Genomic DNA, 15166 nt, shown 5'->3' with positions numbered 1-15166 from the left:
TTAAAGAAATTACAATAATTATTAGGAATATAAAACACTATTTTATTACTACATTTTTTATAGAACTAAGCCAAAAAATGCAATGGTAACACACACACACACACACACACACACACACACACACACAGGGGTTGTGTGTTGACTTAAGAGTTAATGAATGGATGATTGAGGGCTGCAGGGGTTGGGGAGAGCAGTGCCGTGGAAAAAACCCCTCTTTCCCAGGAAGGGAGTATATAACAAGAGTTAGAGACAAAGAGAGAGAGAGAGAGAGAAAATGTGTCTCAGAGACAGAATGAAATTCAGATTGTGTGTGCACAGAGCCGAGGGGGCTGTGGGGCGAACTACTTGAAGCAGAAGTATTCTAAGCGCCAATAAAGCAAGTAGCATGTACTTGACAAGGACTCAAAGGGGAAGAGAGAGGGAGAGAAGCAGCTGTTGGAGGAGGAGAGTGAGACAAAGAAGGAGCGGGGGGGCCGTCCTTACTTGCTCTTCAGTGTGAGGACTGTATGTGGGAGGAGGCACAGGGAGAGCAGGAGAAAGAAGGGGACAAGAAAGGGAAAGAGCAAGCAGGGAGTAAGCAGTATGTTTGGTGTGTAAGGAGGTAAATATAGATCTGAAAGTGTTTTGCATAGCTGCAGGAAGTCTCTTGTTCTGCCTCCTGTCCTTCACTCCTGTGCTGCACAACTTGGTGAGGGACCATGCAGCAGGGGTGGACTTTTCCCTGGGTCTCTGCCCTCCTTTTGGGGGTGATGGGGCTCCTGGTGAGCGGCTCTGAGTTCCAGCATCACCGCTATGAGGACTTGGTGAGAGCCCTGTTTGCAGTGCATAACGAATGCCCCTACATCACCCGCATTTACAGCATCGGGCGCAGCGTAGAGGGGCGCCACCTCTACGTGCTGGAGTTCAGTGATAACCCAGGCATCCATGAAGCAAGTGAGTAACTCCTCGTTCACTGTTTGACAGCCCAGTGAGGATGACCTTGTTACAATAAAGTTAAATGCAGAATTTCCTTACATAAATATGTGTGTCAAGACTAAAACACTTGCAGCCTATTATTACAGACATACAGCACTTTTAGTTTAGTTTAGTTTAGTTTATTTATTTTTTTCGAGCGTGTAAAACCAAAGAAAATACAAATGAAACAAAAGGTGATACAGACATGATACAGTACTATACAAATGAATGCAATAACAAAACGAAACATTTAAATAATAATTGAATAATCTGCAGTATCATTGTCTGATATCAATAAACAATAAAGCTTTAGCTAATTACACGTCCGAAAAGGGGTCGGAAGAAGTTTACACTTATTTAATCCGACCCCTTCTCCCTTTTTTATTTTTATTTTTATTTTTATTTTTTTACATCTTAATATATGTTAACATACAATATAAACGTATACTTATAATCTTGAATAATTTATATAATCATTCATATAATATATACAGGCAAGTTAGGACAATGGTCTCTATATATTTATATATATAATATAAAGTTTCTAAAGTATTCAATCTTAATCAAATGTGAAAAATAGTTTACACAAGTTAAGTTTTCTATATGACAGTAAGGTCAAACTGATGTCAAAAGACACTAAACAACATGTGAAGCTGATAAACAAACACAAAGCTGTTTTATAGCTACAGGGTATATGGATTTATGATGCTTTCGGATTTCAAATGCTCAGGCTGTATTGGCTGCCCATTTGTTTTGCAGCTCTTGCTCTGAGTGAGTGAGAAAATAGCTGGCATGATTCAGAGCAGTCTGTGGGGGCCCTTCCCCCCCCCCCCCTCCCAATATATGAAACCCCATTTGGCTCCCTGAAGCTGAATATAATGTGAACTAATACTAAAGAAGAAAAAGATGGGTTTTCCCAATTTGGCTTCTTTGATAAACATCGATGGCTGTAATCAGTGGAGAACTAAAATTGAAAGATAAAAGCGAAAAGTGAAAGAACCGAATGAACATCTGTGATTCATTTCAGTTCTTGCCATCCAACCACTGACAAAGTGTGTGTTTTTTTTTCAAAGCTGGGCAGATGACACAGAAGTTGACTTTGAGTCAACAAGGCTTTAACCCTCAACCCGCTCTTGCAAAACTTTGCTTATTCCCCCCCCCCTCCTCACCACTGAATCAGCTCTCCAGGTGTTTATTTGGCATATGAGCAGAATCATTACCAGGCCAAAGGGTCACACTCTAGTGATTTTTAAGATTTTTCCATTCTTGCATTTGTAATGTTCTTTGAGAAAGAGAAATAACCTGACAACTGCAGGGAATGCTTTTTTGGCTGCAACTGAGCTTGCATTTTTTTTTTTGGTGCATTTGCACACGTAGGGGCTTCCTTCAGTAGAATAGAAGGATGTGCGCCTGTTCTGTTGCAAGATGACCGAGGGTGAAAAACAGGAACCGTGCACTTCGTGGAGGGGAGTGACCTGAGGGTCTTGTCTGGGTCAACCCCCTTGCACCATTTAGGAAGTTCATGTCTTTCACATTTTGCTCAGTGTGTGTGTTTCAAAGCTGCACGCTAGAGCCAACCCTGTTTTCTGAACCTGAGGCCAGTTGGCCGAACGTTAAAGAAAAGGAGGTGAATTGCAGCGCTCAAGCTGCCATTTGAGTGCCTGAAGCAATTAGTGAAGGGTGTTCATACATTTGGAAGTAACTGCCCCACAAACACCCCACCCCCAAAAAACCTATTTCTTCTCATGAACAACTGAAGTGCGAACAAATGCAATAATGCAGTGTTAAGTAGCAGGCTTTTTGAGTAGACTCATATGGGGATAATACAGCATTATTTTAGCCTTAAGCTAAGTGCTCAGCAGTTGCTCTGTCTACTGTCTGTGTCCGGGGGTCCTTCTATCAACGCTGCAGCCATGATTAATGAAGGGACCCCTGAGAGGAGGGAACCCTATACAGAGAGGGGGGGCTGTTTGGATAGGTGGCTCACCCAATCAGTGGCAGATAGGAATGCCAGATCTTATCCAAATAATCCAATCAGCTGTAATCAGACTCACACCCAAGAGCACACCTTTGTCAGAAGTACCCTATAAGAAATGGTGCTAAAGTAAAGACATGAAGGTTAGTAATTAATTGAATACGAACAAAATAGAACAATCTCTCAAATGACGTTATAAATTTTGTTATGTATTTTTGCCTTATTTGGTGTGATATGATCAGAAAGTCATAGCTTATGTTGGTTAAAGAACAAAGTTATATCAAATACATTTATTGAAAAACACTCCATTTGTCAAAAAAGTTGTGTAGATAAGTTTGAAGTAAGGCAGTGTTGTTTCGGGCTGAAGACCACAATTTAAAAATGGAATAAATATCTTGTGGTGTGAAGTGAAAAAGGAAGGTCCCAGAAGGCCTCTAAAGCCCTCTCCTGATCTCTGTTGCATTATGCGGTATTTGCATAACACACAAGAATCTCTGAGAAAACTTTTGGTGGTCGAGTTGCAGTGTCGGTAACGTTGGCGCCAGATTTTGACAAGAAAAAACAGTTGCATAATATAATAAAGAGGGATATTCAATCTGCTGTTAATGCAATTTATGGCTAGAGGGGCTGCTGTGACTAACGACCAAAGCATACATCAGGTTATGTTGTGCTGATTTCAAATGTAATTCCTGTAACATAAAAAAAGTCAAAAATGTAGAAAGTTTCTATCATAATGTCTCATATAAAAACAATTTTTCCTAGTGCAAATCATGAAAAAACAGCCCAAGTCTACTGTATTTTCATGCTCATATGTGTGTACGTACTGTACGTATACCTATGCATGCTCAGGCAGTCATCGTGAATGTCATGCTTGACAGCTCTGTGTGGCTTTTTGACCTCCATCTCTCCACTTCCTCCCCAGTGGAGCCGGAGTTCAAGTACGTGGGCAACATGCACGGCAACGAAGTGCTCGGCCGTGAACTGCTCATTAAGCTCTCCCAGTTTCTGTGCGAGGAGTATCGGGCCGGAAACCAGCGGATCATGAGGCTGATTCATGACACGCGCATCCACATCCTGCCCTCAATGAACCCCGATGGCTACGAGGTGGCTGCCAAACAGGTAATGTACACCCTCACTTACATGTGAGCTCCAGGCATCCGCATGATAAAGAAAACAAGGAAAAAAACATTTGGCTGTTTTTCTCCAACAATCATTTGCCACATGTAGAGAGAAGTTTCTACATTTTTTCCAATTGATTGTGTTCTTGCCAGTGGAAACATTAGAAATGTTTAAGGTCTCTCAGGAGAATGTAACACCTGCAAGTTAAATCACAGCACAACAACATATCTGACTCCAGCAGATAACATAAGGTATGTGGGTGTGTTTATATCAACCAAAGACAAGCAACCAGGAGCCAAAAACATATTTTTTTGTAAATATTCCAATGTTTTGCAAATGTCTGTAATAATCCCATCCATCGGCTCCCTGAGAGAGCCCATAGCTTTCTACATAATTATATGTACCGTGACACAACGGACACACATGCATTCCCCCTTTAAGACAAACCCACACACACCTTCTCACTATCTCTGAGACTAATTATACGTCCCTCTCTTTGCCGCTCAGACAACATGCTAACAAAGCACTATAATTTGTTGCATCAACAGATGTTTGGACGCAGCAGCATCTGGACAGCAATAAAGGGTTGTTTTATTTCCTAACTGATTTAGTTTATTGCCCATGGGCATCAAATAAATGCGATAATCCAAGCAGTAACATATAAAGAGAAGTCTGTTCTTTTATTTGTTTTACAACTGGTCACAAAGTCTGCATGGAAATACTGTGCAAATCCAACAAAAGCCGCCCTATTTTGGAACAAATCAATTGCTCCAGATATCAAAAATACAGCTAGAGTATCTCTCTTTGCAATAGGTAAAGATAACGTGATGAAATGTGCTATTTGAGGTCAACTCTAAGTCCTGAGTATACTAAAACAAGAGTATAGATCTAGTGTAGAACTGATTTCAAGTGCAATCATTTGCTTATTAAAAAATATATAGTTTTAGGCTGATTAGAATGTCATTCGTTTAAACCAAAGAAGTAAACAAGTTGACATTTTGTCCTGGCTATGTACTAGGGGAAACTTGAATATCTGAACAAAATGTCACTGCAATCCATCCAATAGATATTGAGACATTTCACTCAAAAGCACATATGCCAACTTCATGAGTTCTGAGTATTATAACGATCCTTCAGTTTAGTGTCTGCCTGTCAAGGGTCTTTAAATCATACTCACAAGTCTTGGAATTGTCGTTAGTTTGCGTAACCTTAACCTCCCTTCAAGTTGTTTGGGAAGGATTTGAGTTTTGATTTCTTAGAAACAAGAACATTGTGTGTTTAGTGCTATTTATAAAAAGGAACCTTGGAGAATAATCTACTGTTGTTGCACAGCAGATTTCCTGTGCTCTTTGTGGAATACATACGCAATCAAGTTTTCCTTCGCTGCTTCCAAGCAATAATGATTAATAGCTTAAAAAATGACATTTAAAAAAAACCCAAAAAGCAAAAACCTCATAACTCAATCGCTCTCCTGAGAAAAAGCAACAAGGTAATCCAACTCAAGCTGCTGTTTGAGAAACATGATGTTTTGTCTTTGGGTCAACAGGGTCCAGAGTCCAACGGCTACCTGGTGGGTCGAGGGAACGCCAGACAATTCGATCTGAACCGGAACTTTCCAGACCTGAACGCACTCGTGTACTACTACGAGAAGACCAACGGACGGAACCACCACCTGCCCCTGCCGGACAACTGGGAGCAACAGGTCAGTGCTATACCGGATACAGGAAACAACCATTCATCTACAAGTGTCTGAGCTGTGTGCAAATACATGTAGGATGTATGTGGGAGGGAAAGGAAGATGGATGGGTGCTTTTCTCATGCTTGTGTTAGTGTGTGTTCCATGTTTGAATATGGAGTTGAGAAATAAGCAAATGTAACATAGCTGAGTTCTCTTGGCTTTAACTTTGTTGACATAAACGGATTCATGAGATTTGTGCCGGATCAGACTGCACTGCCAGTTGAGCTTTCCCTAAATAAAAAAGAAACGGTACATAAACCCAGCACACAGAGAATAGCTTAGGCTGTCTGTTTTATGTGTATGTTTCTGTGCGCTTGTATAGTCTGACCCAGTGGGCGTGTTTGTCTTACTGTAAGACCTATATCCCATCATGTAAACTGTCTTTCCTCCTCTGGGTCAGAAATAGGCCGCTCTCCTTTGTCTTTGCAATATGAAACAGGGGGGTAAAATGGCAGCTTTACTCGTTTATGTTCAGATGGTAAAGTGGAACAAAAGCGTGACAGAAAATATACTTTAAATCCAAACTCTCAACATTATTTTTGTGGATTTTTTCAAAGCATAGGAGCTGAATTCCAAGCTCAGAACAAGCTTTGACACTTTAAAAGGATAACATTAGAATATAGTTGACTATAAAGCTCTTCCAATCATAGAATAACCTGACAAGATGGCTATACTGTACATGAAGTTATTCAGCTTCAGCTAAATGTGTTTAATTTCAACACCACCATGACAATATGAACTGAACCACAGTGAGTTCTCAACGTCTAACTGTTATCTGCTACCTTAAAATACTGCATGACTCTAAAAAAGCATGCGATTTCAGCGAAATGATCATCTCATTCCTATAAGCATTGAATAATAAACACTTTTACCGCTATGACTATTCAAACTAATTAATGAAGCACTGCGTTCCTTAAAATGTGTCACTTGGCAGAAACTCTGTCAGTTCTCTGAACAGTCAGGTACTGTACAGGAAATAACAAGTCTTATCCATTAATACTGAACGATTGTAAAAAGCAGACACTTGCACAACACTTTGAAAGTACTGGGAGGATAAACTGTGTAATTTATATAAATAAATATGTGGATCCAATTACTTTATGACTCAGGATTGCAGGAAAGGCTGACAAAGTTAATTATCTTATGTTCTTCACTATGCTGTGCACATACTATTTCAAATCACTGCTTTGTTGAATGTAGAAAGAAACTATAGCTAATAGTCATTTTAAGACTTAAGGTCAGGTCCTTGGGGTTGTCTTCTCTGCAGACATCTTATCTTGAACAGACACTCACAGGGCTTCTTGGTTTCAAGGTTAATTTCCTTGACATTTTCCACTTTAAGATTGCCTTCTCTTAGCTCCCTCCCACTGGGTGATGGGAGATAATATAATGTCTCTGCAAATCGAAAAAAAACCTCTCCATTTAAATAAAGTTAAAAATGTATATTTAACAATTTCTCCGTTCAATATATACATTTATAATTAAATGTTATATCATTTTACCTGGAGGGATTTTTAACTTCCACATATATTACAATATTAACAACTGAGGAGTTTCACTTTTAGTTGGGTTTATATCAAATCAATATGGTGCTTTCGTTTTCCTTTTTTCCTATGTAAACTAGTTCCAGGGCAGCAAATGTGTTTAGAAAACTAAATCGTTGGTCCTCCCAGTCGCGAGCTGGCTGTCCACCCACATGACTGCCTCCTGAAAGGCCAACACAAAAGAGTAACTGTGCCACTGTTACAGATACTTCATTCATGCTGCTCAGGATTACATCCTCACAGGCTGCATGAAGCCACAGGCCCAGCGCCCGCCTGCAGGCTGCGCTATGATACATTTTAATTAGCCTGCTGATGATATATCCAGAGGAATGTGATGAATAACAAATAGGAAGTTTTCTCTCCCACTATTTCACAAAATAATGCAAATGTAGACAGGGCAAAGGTAAAAAAAACTAATCTAAAATGATCTGCCATAGCTATATTTAAAAAAAATAATCCTTCATACAATGTGTGCATTCTAACAATGTATGGTATGACCCAAAATCTTGTGTGTATTATATATTGTAGATGGCATTGTATTCCCTCTGTTCAGTATTTGAGTTAGTTATGATTATCTGTGTCCTTCATATGTAACCCGACACCATGGCGACAGCTTTGACTTTAAGCACGCCGAGTGTATATAAAGATCGACAGACAATAAACACCTGCCAGTTCCACTTCAAGGCCAGTTAGTCTCCACCTGATAGTTCTTCAGCTGAACCAAACTGTGTTTATTATGCCACATACCTTATTCAAGGAGAAGCATTTATCCTTGTCTCCATGCATGATACATGGCTGGGAGCGTGTGAGGATAGTTAGCACTGACAGAGAAAATAAATGGCAGCATAAAATGGAATTTAAAGCTTCAAGATGTCTGTTGCATTGCATGAGAGCTACCATAGATTGTTGTTTTAGAATAGTTTGCATATTGAAGATTTGCCATAGAAGTAAATGTCCTGTTTCCATCCTTGCAGCTTTAATCTTGCCAGAATTCCAGACTGAAAAACAGAAAAAGGTTAGGCCTGCTTGACAAGTGTATATACATGCATCAATTTTCAGTCTACATAAAAAGAAGATTATTTGGAGTTTGAGGGGGAAAGGGGACTAAAGTAAAGCTGGAAAACCACTTAATAGGGATTAGAAAGTCTGACGATGTTGCGAAGAATTAACCACAACTTCTGAGACCTGGTTGCTTGAAAATGAAAAGGGGAATTGAGAACATATTTGCATATGGTAAGCAGAGAAAACCAAAAGGGCACTTGGAGAGAGCAAACCAAGGTCGTTTCCAGAAGAGAAATATATGTGTGTATCCTCTCGTGATTCTTCAAAATGTAATGTGTTCTTTATTAGCCTTTGCTACACTTTTCCACCAAGTTTCATCCGTAGTTTTTATGTAATCCTTCTGACAAACGCACAAACAAACCAAACTGAAAACATTACCTCCTTGGCTAAGGTAACTAGGGCTTGTCCTTAAGCAGCCGAGCAAAGAGGCCAGTGTTTCTGAGTGAAAAGAAAACCAGATGTCTTGGGTCCACTCATGTTGTTTATGAAAAGTCTGGGATGAAGAGAATGTGTATGACAATATCATTAACACGACAACATACAAAAAGTCGGTTAGGCAATAAGAAGACATTGGTCAGATGGTTTTGCGAAAGTTATGGACTCCATATGGACCTTAATTCTAAACTTTCCCCATAGTGAGTAATTAAGTAAACAGTGACATGCAATAAGATGTTATCTCTAAAATGTCTTTGTGTGTATATCATTGTGTACAACTGTCCATTTGTCATCAACCCTAAAAGTACTCTCATCCTCCACAGGTTGAACCAGAGACATTGGCGGTCATAAAATGGATGCAAAACTACAACTTTATCCTGTCAGCCAACCTCCATGGAGGAGCCGTGGTAGCCAATTACCCCTTCGACAAGTCGAGAGACCCTCGCATTCGAGGGAGGACCACGTACGCGGCTACTGCGGACGACAAACTCTTCAGGAAGGTGTGCAGCAGATTGAAAAGGATTTCCAGATGTTACACGCATTTGATCTCATCCCTGTCTGTTTGTGTTTATGTTTGTGTGATTGTGAAAACATGTGAATAACTGGGCGTATGTGCATTTGTGTGTGATGACAGTTGGCGAGGACCTACTCGTACGCCCACAGCTGGATGCACAAGGGCTGGAACTGTGGGGACTTCTTCGATGAGGGGATCACCAACGGCGCCAGCTGGTACTCTCTGTCCAAAGGTAAGAAACAAACTTGGGCTTTTAAAGGTCACCTATTGTGCAAAATGCACTTTTTCATGCCTTTTATACATAAACATGTGTCCCCTCTGTGTAAAGAGATTCTGAAAGTTTCAGGAAAAAAGATTCTCTTTCTTTTGTCCTGATCCATTTATATAAAAACCTGTCTGAAAATGAGCTGATCAGATTTTGGCCACGTTATGATGTCATAACTGTGGGGGAAAACTTCTGTGTAGCAATGCAGTGGGAGTCACCGACTCAGGAAGGAGACACGGGGTAGAGCTGGAGCTTTGATGTCAAACACTGATGGTTTATTACGAGTTTCGGCAGGAGAATTCACATCACAAGTCACGAGCCAGAGGGTCTGACTTCACGGGAGAGTTGCCACGTCAATTCTGAAGAGCCTCTCTCTATGCTAGACCTTTTAACTGGTTCACAGAGAGAAATCAACATCTCTGAAGGAGTAGACTAAACAGCTGGGAACACTGAACCACCCGCGTCCGACACTCATGGCCTCAAAGATTTCACACCTTAGAGTCCACAAACACCGATAAAGAAGTGCCTCAGCGTTCTCACAACAATTACCATTCGTGCCAGACAAGTTGACCGGTCACAAACTGGTAACAACAACACATATGGCACCAATGCCTTTCCTTAAAGGAGATAACAGACGTCAGAGTAGATCATAAAACGTCACAGAGCAAAAGGTTAGATATCTAGAAGAATTATTCCTTATAAATAACGATTTTTTGGGTTGTGTAACCATTAGCCAATCACCAACCAAGGTAACACCCCCCCCCCCCCCCCACCTTATCACCTGAATTTCCTCCTAGAGCACCGTTGTGTTCTTTTTAACCAAATCTCTCTCAGAGGGGCGTGGGGGAGTGGCTCCTTATTTTCATCTAAAGTAACAGACAGAGAATCAGCACTTTTGAAACAGGGCTGAAACAGAGGGGATTATGGGATGCTACAATGATCTGTTTGGTATTTCGAGCCAAACACTTCAGAGACATGTTTTGTATATATCTGAGACCTATAATATATTGATGAAAAACAGTATAATAGGGGACCTTTAAGAAAGAAATCTCCACTGGAACAATATACCCTGCCTGGTTTGTATCAAACATTGCACAGCCACCGGTGAAGGCAGGTTAAGACTACCCTTATTATTTGTGCAAATTCCAATGTGTTGGAGAGCGTCCATTATCATTCCCTTTCCAAAGAAAGACATGGCCACCTGCATGAATGATGTCAGGTGCTGGCATAGATTTCAGAATGATTGACATGCCTTGAGTGGCTTGCAAGGCAAGCTTTGGCGGTGCCGTCATGAACTCTCTGACTTTTTCCAGGCCTCTGTGCTCTCTTCTTGCTTTTAACCTCTTCACCTTCTGCACACCAACAGCTGCCCCTCCACTGACCACCTCGGATTTAGCTGCTCATGTTTGTAAATGACACATGCCAACAACAACTTAGGGACTGTACACAAATTATAAGCAGGTGAAGGGAGGGTAGTCTTTTGAAAGAGGGGTAGTCTAATTGTTTTTGGAAGCACATGGCCCTTTTAATTTATTCCATCCCAGATATATGTTTTATTTCAGCCACAGAGCTGCCACTTGTGTACAGTTAATGTTGTCACTGACAGTGGTAAAAACGTTTAAGTTGGTCAAAAAAGAGAAGAAAAACAAATAGTAACTGGGATGTTTAATCACAATGTTCTATATTTGCCATAATTGTTCATAATTATAAATGTGGTAGATCCATTGTCCCTATTACTTATTGATTAACATATTTAAAATAATGTCATACACATTTATGCAACTTGATAGTAGTCATTGCAGTGATAGAAAAAGCATGTGTATGCATTAAGAAGATTCCAACAAGTTAAACACATTTAAAAGTTGCATTATTTTTTAAATATTGCGCATGTTGTCAAGGGAATGATAATTGTATAATGTTAGGGAGGGCCTTGCTTTTTTTTAACCATAAAGTGAACTGCTCTTCCATTTTCATTTTAATGCACACTGCAGTTTGAGGAAATCTTGACTTGAATCCACAAGTTAAGTAACTGCTGCAGTCTGTCTTGATCAAATGTCAAATATATCACTGGAAACATCTCAACATCATCCTTTGAACATGCTTATAGCCAATAGGCTATAGGCTGAGGGAGAAGGTAAGTGCACCCATCGGTCATCCAACTGGTGCCACATAAACAGATGCCTTTTTACACATACAGAAATTGCTTTTTTATTAACTTAATTTAGAATTTCACTATGCCAATACGTACTAGTGTAGATTTTAATAAACACTTGATGTGTTAACTGTATTATTAGTCTTGTGTCTTCCAGTTTGTCCTGTCAGCAGATCTACTAACCTCCTTTAGGGTTTGGTTTAATACAATATTCTTTACTAGCATTGGCCACCTACTAGAGTTATAAGCGCTCAGGCACTGGCAGCACATTAAAGTCTTCATCCTCCCACATTTTCTTTATGAGAATTGATTTTGCGATAGAATACTTGGAAGCTACAAATCAAACTGTCTGGGCATGTATTACATTTCTGTTCAGTTAATGTGTAACTGCAACAATCACTAGGCAGACGTCTTTGATCTGTAAATCCTGGTCTGGACTGGTCGGGATTATTCCTTGGAATGTGAATCTGTTGAAATCTTCGGTTAAATCATGCAAGCTTTCAAATTGGATGAAAACGCCCACAGTCATATTTAACACAAGCGTGGTATGTTTATTTGACTAACTCCTTGAACTCCAAGTCTTATGTCATGGGCTATGAGGTTAGATTTGAACTTTACCTTTTACAATCTTGGCTTCATAAGATTTATAGCCTCTAGGAAAAGTTATGATCCATCGCAAGGTTGTAAAGCCAGATCCATTCTTTTTTTGTTTAAAATGCATTAATTTAAAGTGTTAAGGATTTATCAAAATATAAAATTGTAGTGGTCTTGGAAAATGCATTTGACCACATGATAAATGCTGTAAAAGCTTTCAGTGTCTCAATGACTGAAAGTATGTAACAGTCGTTTTTTAGAAGGACTTAAATGATAAATCACTCCTCACAAATCTGAACAACTCCTTAAAGAAACAGACTAAGGGTCGATGTAAAACACTCGATAAGCCATATATTCTCTGTAAGTAAATAGTCTGTTTCTGTGTGTGTTTCAGGCATGCAGGACTTCAACTACCTGTACAGCAACTGTTTTGAGATCACACTGGAGCTGAGCTGTGATAAGTTCCCGTCAGCCTCCGCACTGCCCAGAGAATGGATGGGCAACCGGGAAGCACTGGTTTCATACCTTGAACAGGTTAGCACACACACACACACACACACACACACACACACACACACACACACACACACACACACACACACACACACACACACACACACACACACACACACACACACACACACACACACACACACACACTCTCCCTATTTGGCAAGTGGTTTGATCTTTAAATTGGTGCACACAAATACAAAGACTTACAGTAGTTACACACAAAAACCCAACTTACCAAGATGAATGAGTCCACTTCCCTGGCTTCCTGTAAATATTGGTTGGGATTTCCTGTGTAAAGCGACCTGAAATGACCTATAATTGAGCTTATTACAAGTAAACTGACTTTCCTCAATCAAGTATGAAAAGAGGCTTTGGTTGGAGGTTTAAATACATCTTGAGTCCTGAGATAAGAAACAGTAATGCATTGCCACTCAGAGTTTTAGGGCGCAGTAATGCCTTTTGCAGGTTTGATTAAACAGACCAAAGTTAAAGGTCCTGAAAAACACATTTAAAACGGGCTTGGTAAAATTGACTCTAATTCCAAAAAATGTATTGGAATGATAGTCACTGCAGCACTGTGCATTGTCTGAAATGCTGAAATATGTCTTACATTTTTTGTGGCAAAAGCTCGAGGCAAAACGACATGATTGAACAAGAGAGTACATTCAGTTATTGGTGAAACTAAATAGAAAATAACATTGTGGTTTTTTGCAGGTGCATCATGGGATCAAAGGCATGGTGTATGATGAAAACAATAACCCTCTTGGCAACGCTGAGATCTCGGTGGCTGGCGTCAACCACGATGTGACCACCGGTGAGAAGGGGCTGCCGGGGGTGTCAGTTCATTGTTACACAGATCTGGTTGTTATTTTGTGGGATTTTTTACTCAACTGCAGGGTTGAAGAAGTATGTGAGTGTGGGGGGTGTCTGTAGTCAATCATCTGCAAATGTCCTGGCTAGTGAGGAGATTAGGTAAGAATAGGGCAGTCCATCCTCACACTGGCATGGAACAAGCCGTCCTCTAGTGGCCAATGGTGGGAATGCACTTTAAAAATAACTGCTGTATTTACCTTTACATGACTACTTTACTCAAGGTTAGCTCTGATATACTGGTTTACTGAATCTGTAATAATAAATACTGTAGCTTAACCTTAGCAATTATGAGCGAAAAGTGGGTACCTTTGATTTTATACTTTAAAAACACCTTTTAGCTTTTGCTGAACAGTGCCAGTGTGGCCAATAACAAGATACTAAAAAATGTGAATTCCAGTGTAACAGTATCTTTGTATAAACAAAGAAGACGCATCAAGTCATTCAGTAATTTTTACAAATGAATAAAACATTTAGATTTGAATCAGACAAGTTGGACTATCTCATCCTTTTTTATTATTTGCATTCCTACAGGAGTGGATGGCGACTATTTCAGACTTCTGTTACCTGGCACCTACACTGTGACGGCATCGGCCCCGGGTTACGTCCCCTACAGCAGCACGGTCACAGTGGGACCAGCTGAGGCCATACAGGTATGTTCCCATGTGCACGAACAGGGCATCTATGGGTGCATAAGACAGGAATATAACAGCTGATTCACAAGGAATATTCCAATTTACACCTTGTTTTTCCCCTCACAGCTTCATTTTTACTTGAAAACGGCACCAAAACAAAACCTGAAAGCAAAGCCCCACAACGGCAAGAAGAACCACTCATCTCCCAAGGCCCCATTAAAGCTCGGCCCCAGATGAAATAAGGACAATATCACACAAACATATATACACACATACTGAAAATCTCACACAAAACACACATACTGTACGCACACATACACATTATGAAAATGATACGTGACCATTATATATGTATGTCATTTTAACTTTGTAGTCCTATGATTATGTATTTCAAACCTTTGTGTTTCTGTTTGTTTTGTGTGTCTGTATTAAGGAATGTTGCAAACCTGGTGTATTTATGTAACAGTGTTGACTTGTATGAACACAGCTATCCTGTATTTGTAAAGGACTTTTTGGATTTTGATTACTATAATTTGATGAAAATTAAAAGTGAAATAAAACAAGGTTTTTGCCGTCATCATTCACCATATAGTTTGCATTTCTGCTTTTATTTGCAGTAATAGTGTGCTTTATGGCACTTAAATAACACAATCTTCTCTATGCTCACTATATTAACAAAAGTGCCAAAAATAAAATATAACTTTATTCAATCTACCCTAAAACAATTGTAAAAACTAAAAGAAGTCTGCCTTTTTTAACAGGAGAAATTACAACTAATGAAATAAGAAGAAGTGCA

General features: G+C 39.8%; 1 protein-coding gene across 1 annotated transcript; it reads left to right on the top strand.

The window, feature by feature from the left end:
* Positions 1 to 472: 472 nt before the first annotated feature.
* cpn1 (carboxypeptidase N, polypeptide 1) lies at positions 473 to 14956 on the top strand. Its single transcript, XM_034119946.1, has 9 exons — positions 473 to 933; positions 3852 to 4048; positions 5595 to 5750; positions 9151 to 9327; positions 9462 to 9573; positions 12747 to 12886; positions 13580 to 13679; positions 14270 to 14388; positions 14497 to 14956. The coding sequence occupies exons 1-9, from the start codon at positions 699 to 701 to the stop codon at positions 14605 to 14607; spliced, it is 1347 nt and encodes a 448-aa protein (XP_033975837.1). The 5' UTR covers positions 473 to 698; the 3' UTR covers positions 14608 to 14956.
* Positions 14957 to 15166: the final 210 nt, after the last annotated feature.

Source organism: Trematomus bernacchii, unplaced genomic scaffold (genome assembly GCF_902827165.1).
Source record: "Trematomus bernacchii unplaced genomic scaffold, fTreBer1.1, whole genome shotgun sequence".
NCBI lineage: Eukaryota > Metazoa > Chordata > Actinopteri > Perciformes > Nototheniidae > Trematomus > Trematomus bernacchii.
Note: the sequence above shows the minus strand (reverse complement) of the source record. Positions and strands in the feature narration are given on the sequence as shown.

Bases quoted from the DNA above. Each gene is read 5' to 3' on its own strand.
- cpn1 (XM_034119946.1), top strand. From the start codon at position 699: ATGCAGCAGGGGTGGACTTTTCCCTGGGTCTCTGCCCTCCTTTTGGGG. The intron at 9,328-9,461 runs GTGTGCAGCAGA...GTGTGATGACAG, and splicing joins ACGACAAACTCTTCAGGAAG to TTGGCGAGGACCTACTCGTA. The intron at 9,574-12,746 runs GTAAGAAACAAA...TGTGTGTTTCAG, and splicing joins CTGGTACTCTCTGTCCAAAG to GCATGCAGGACTTCAACTAC.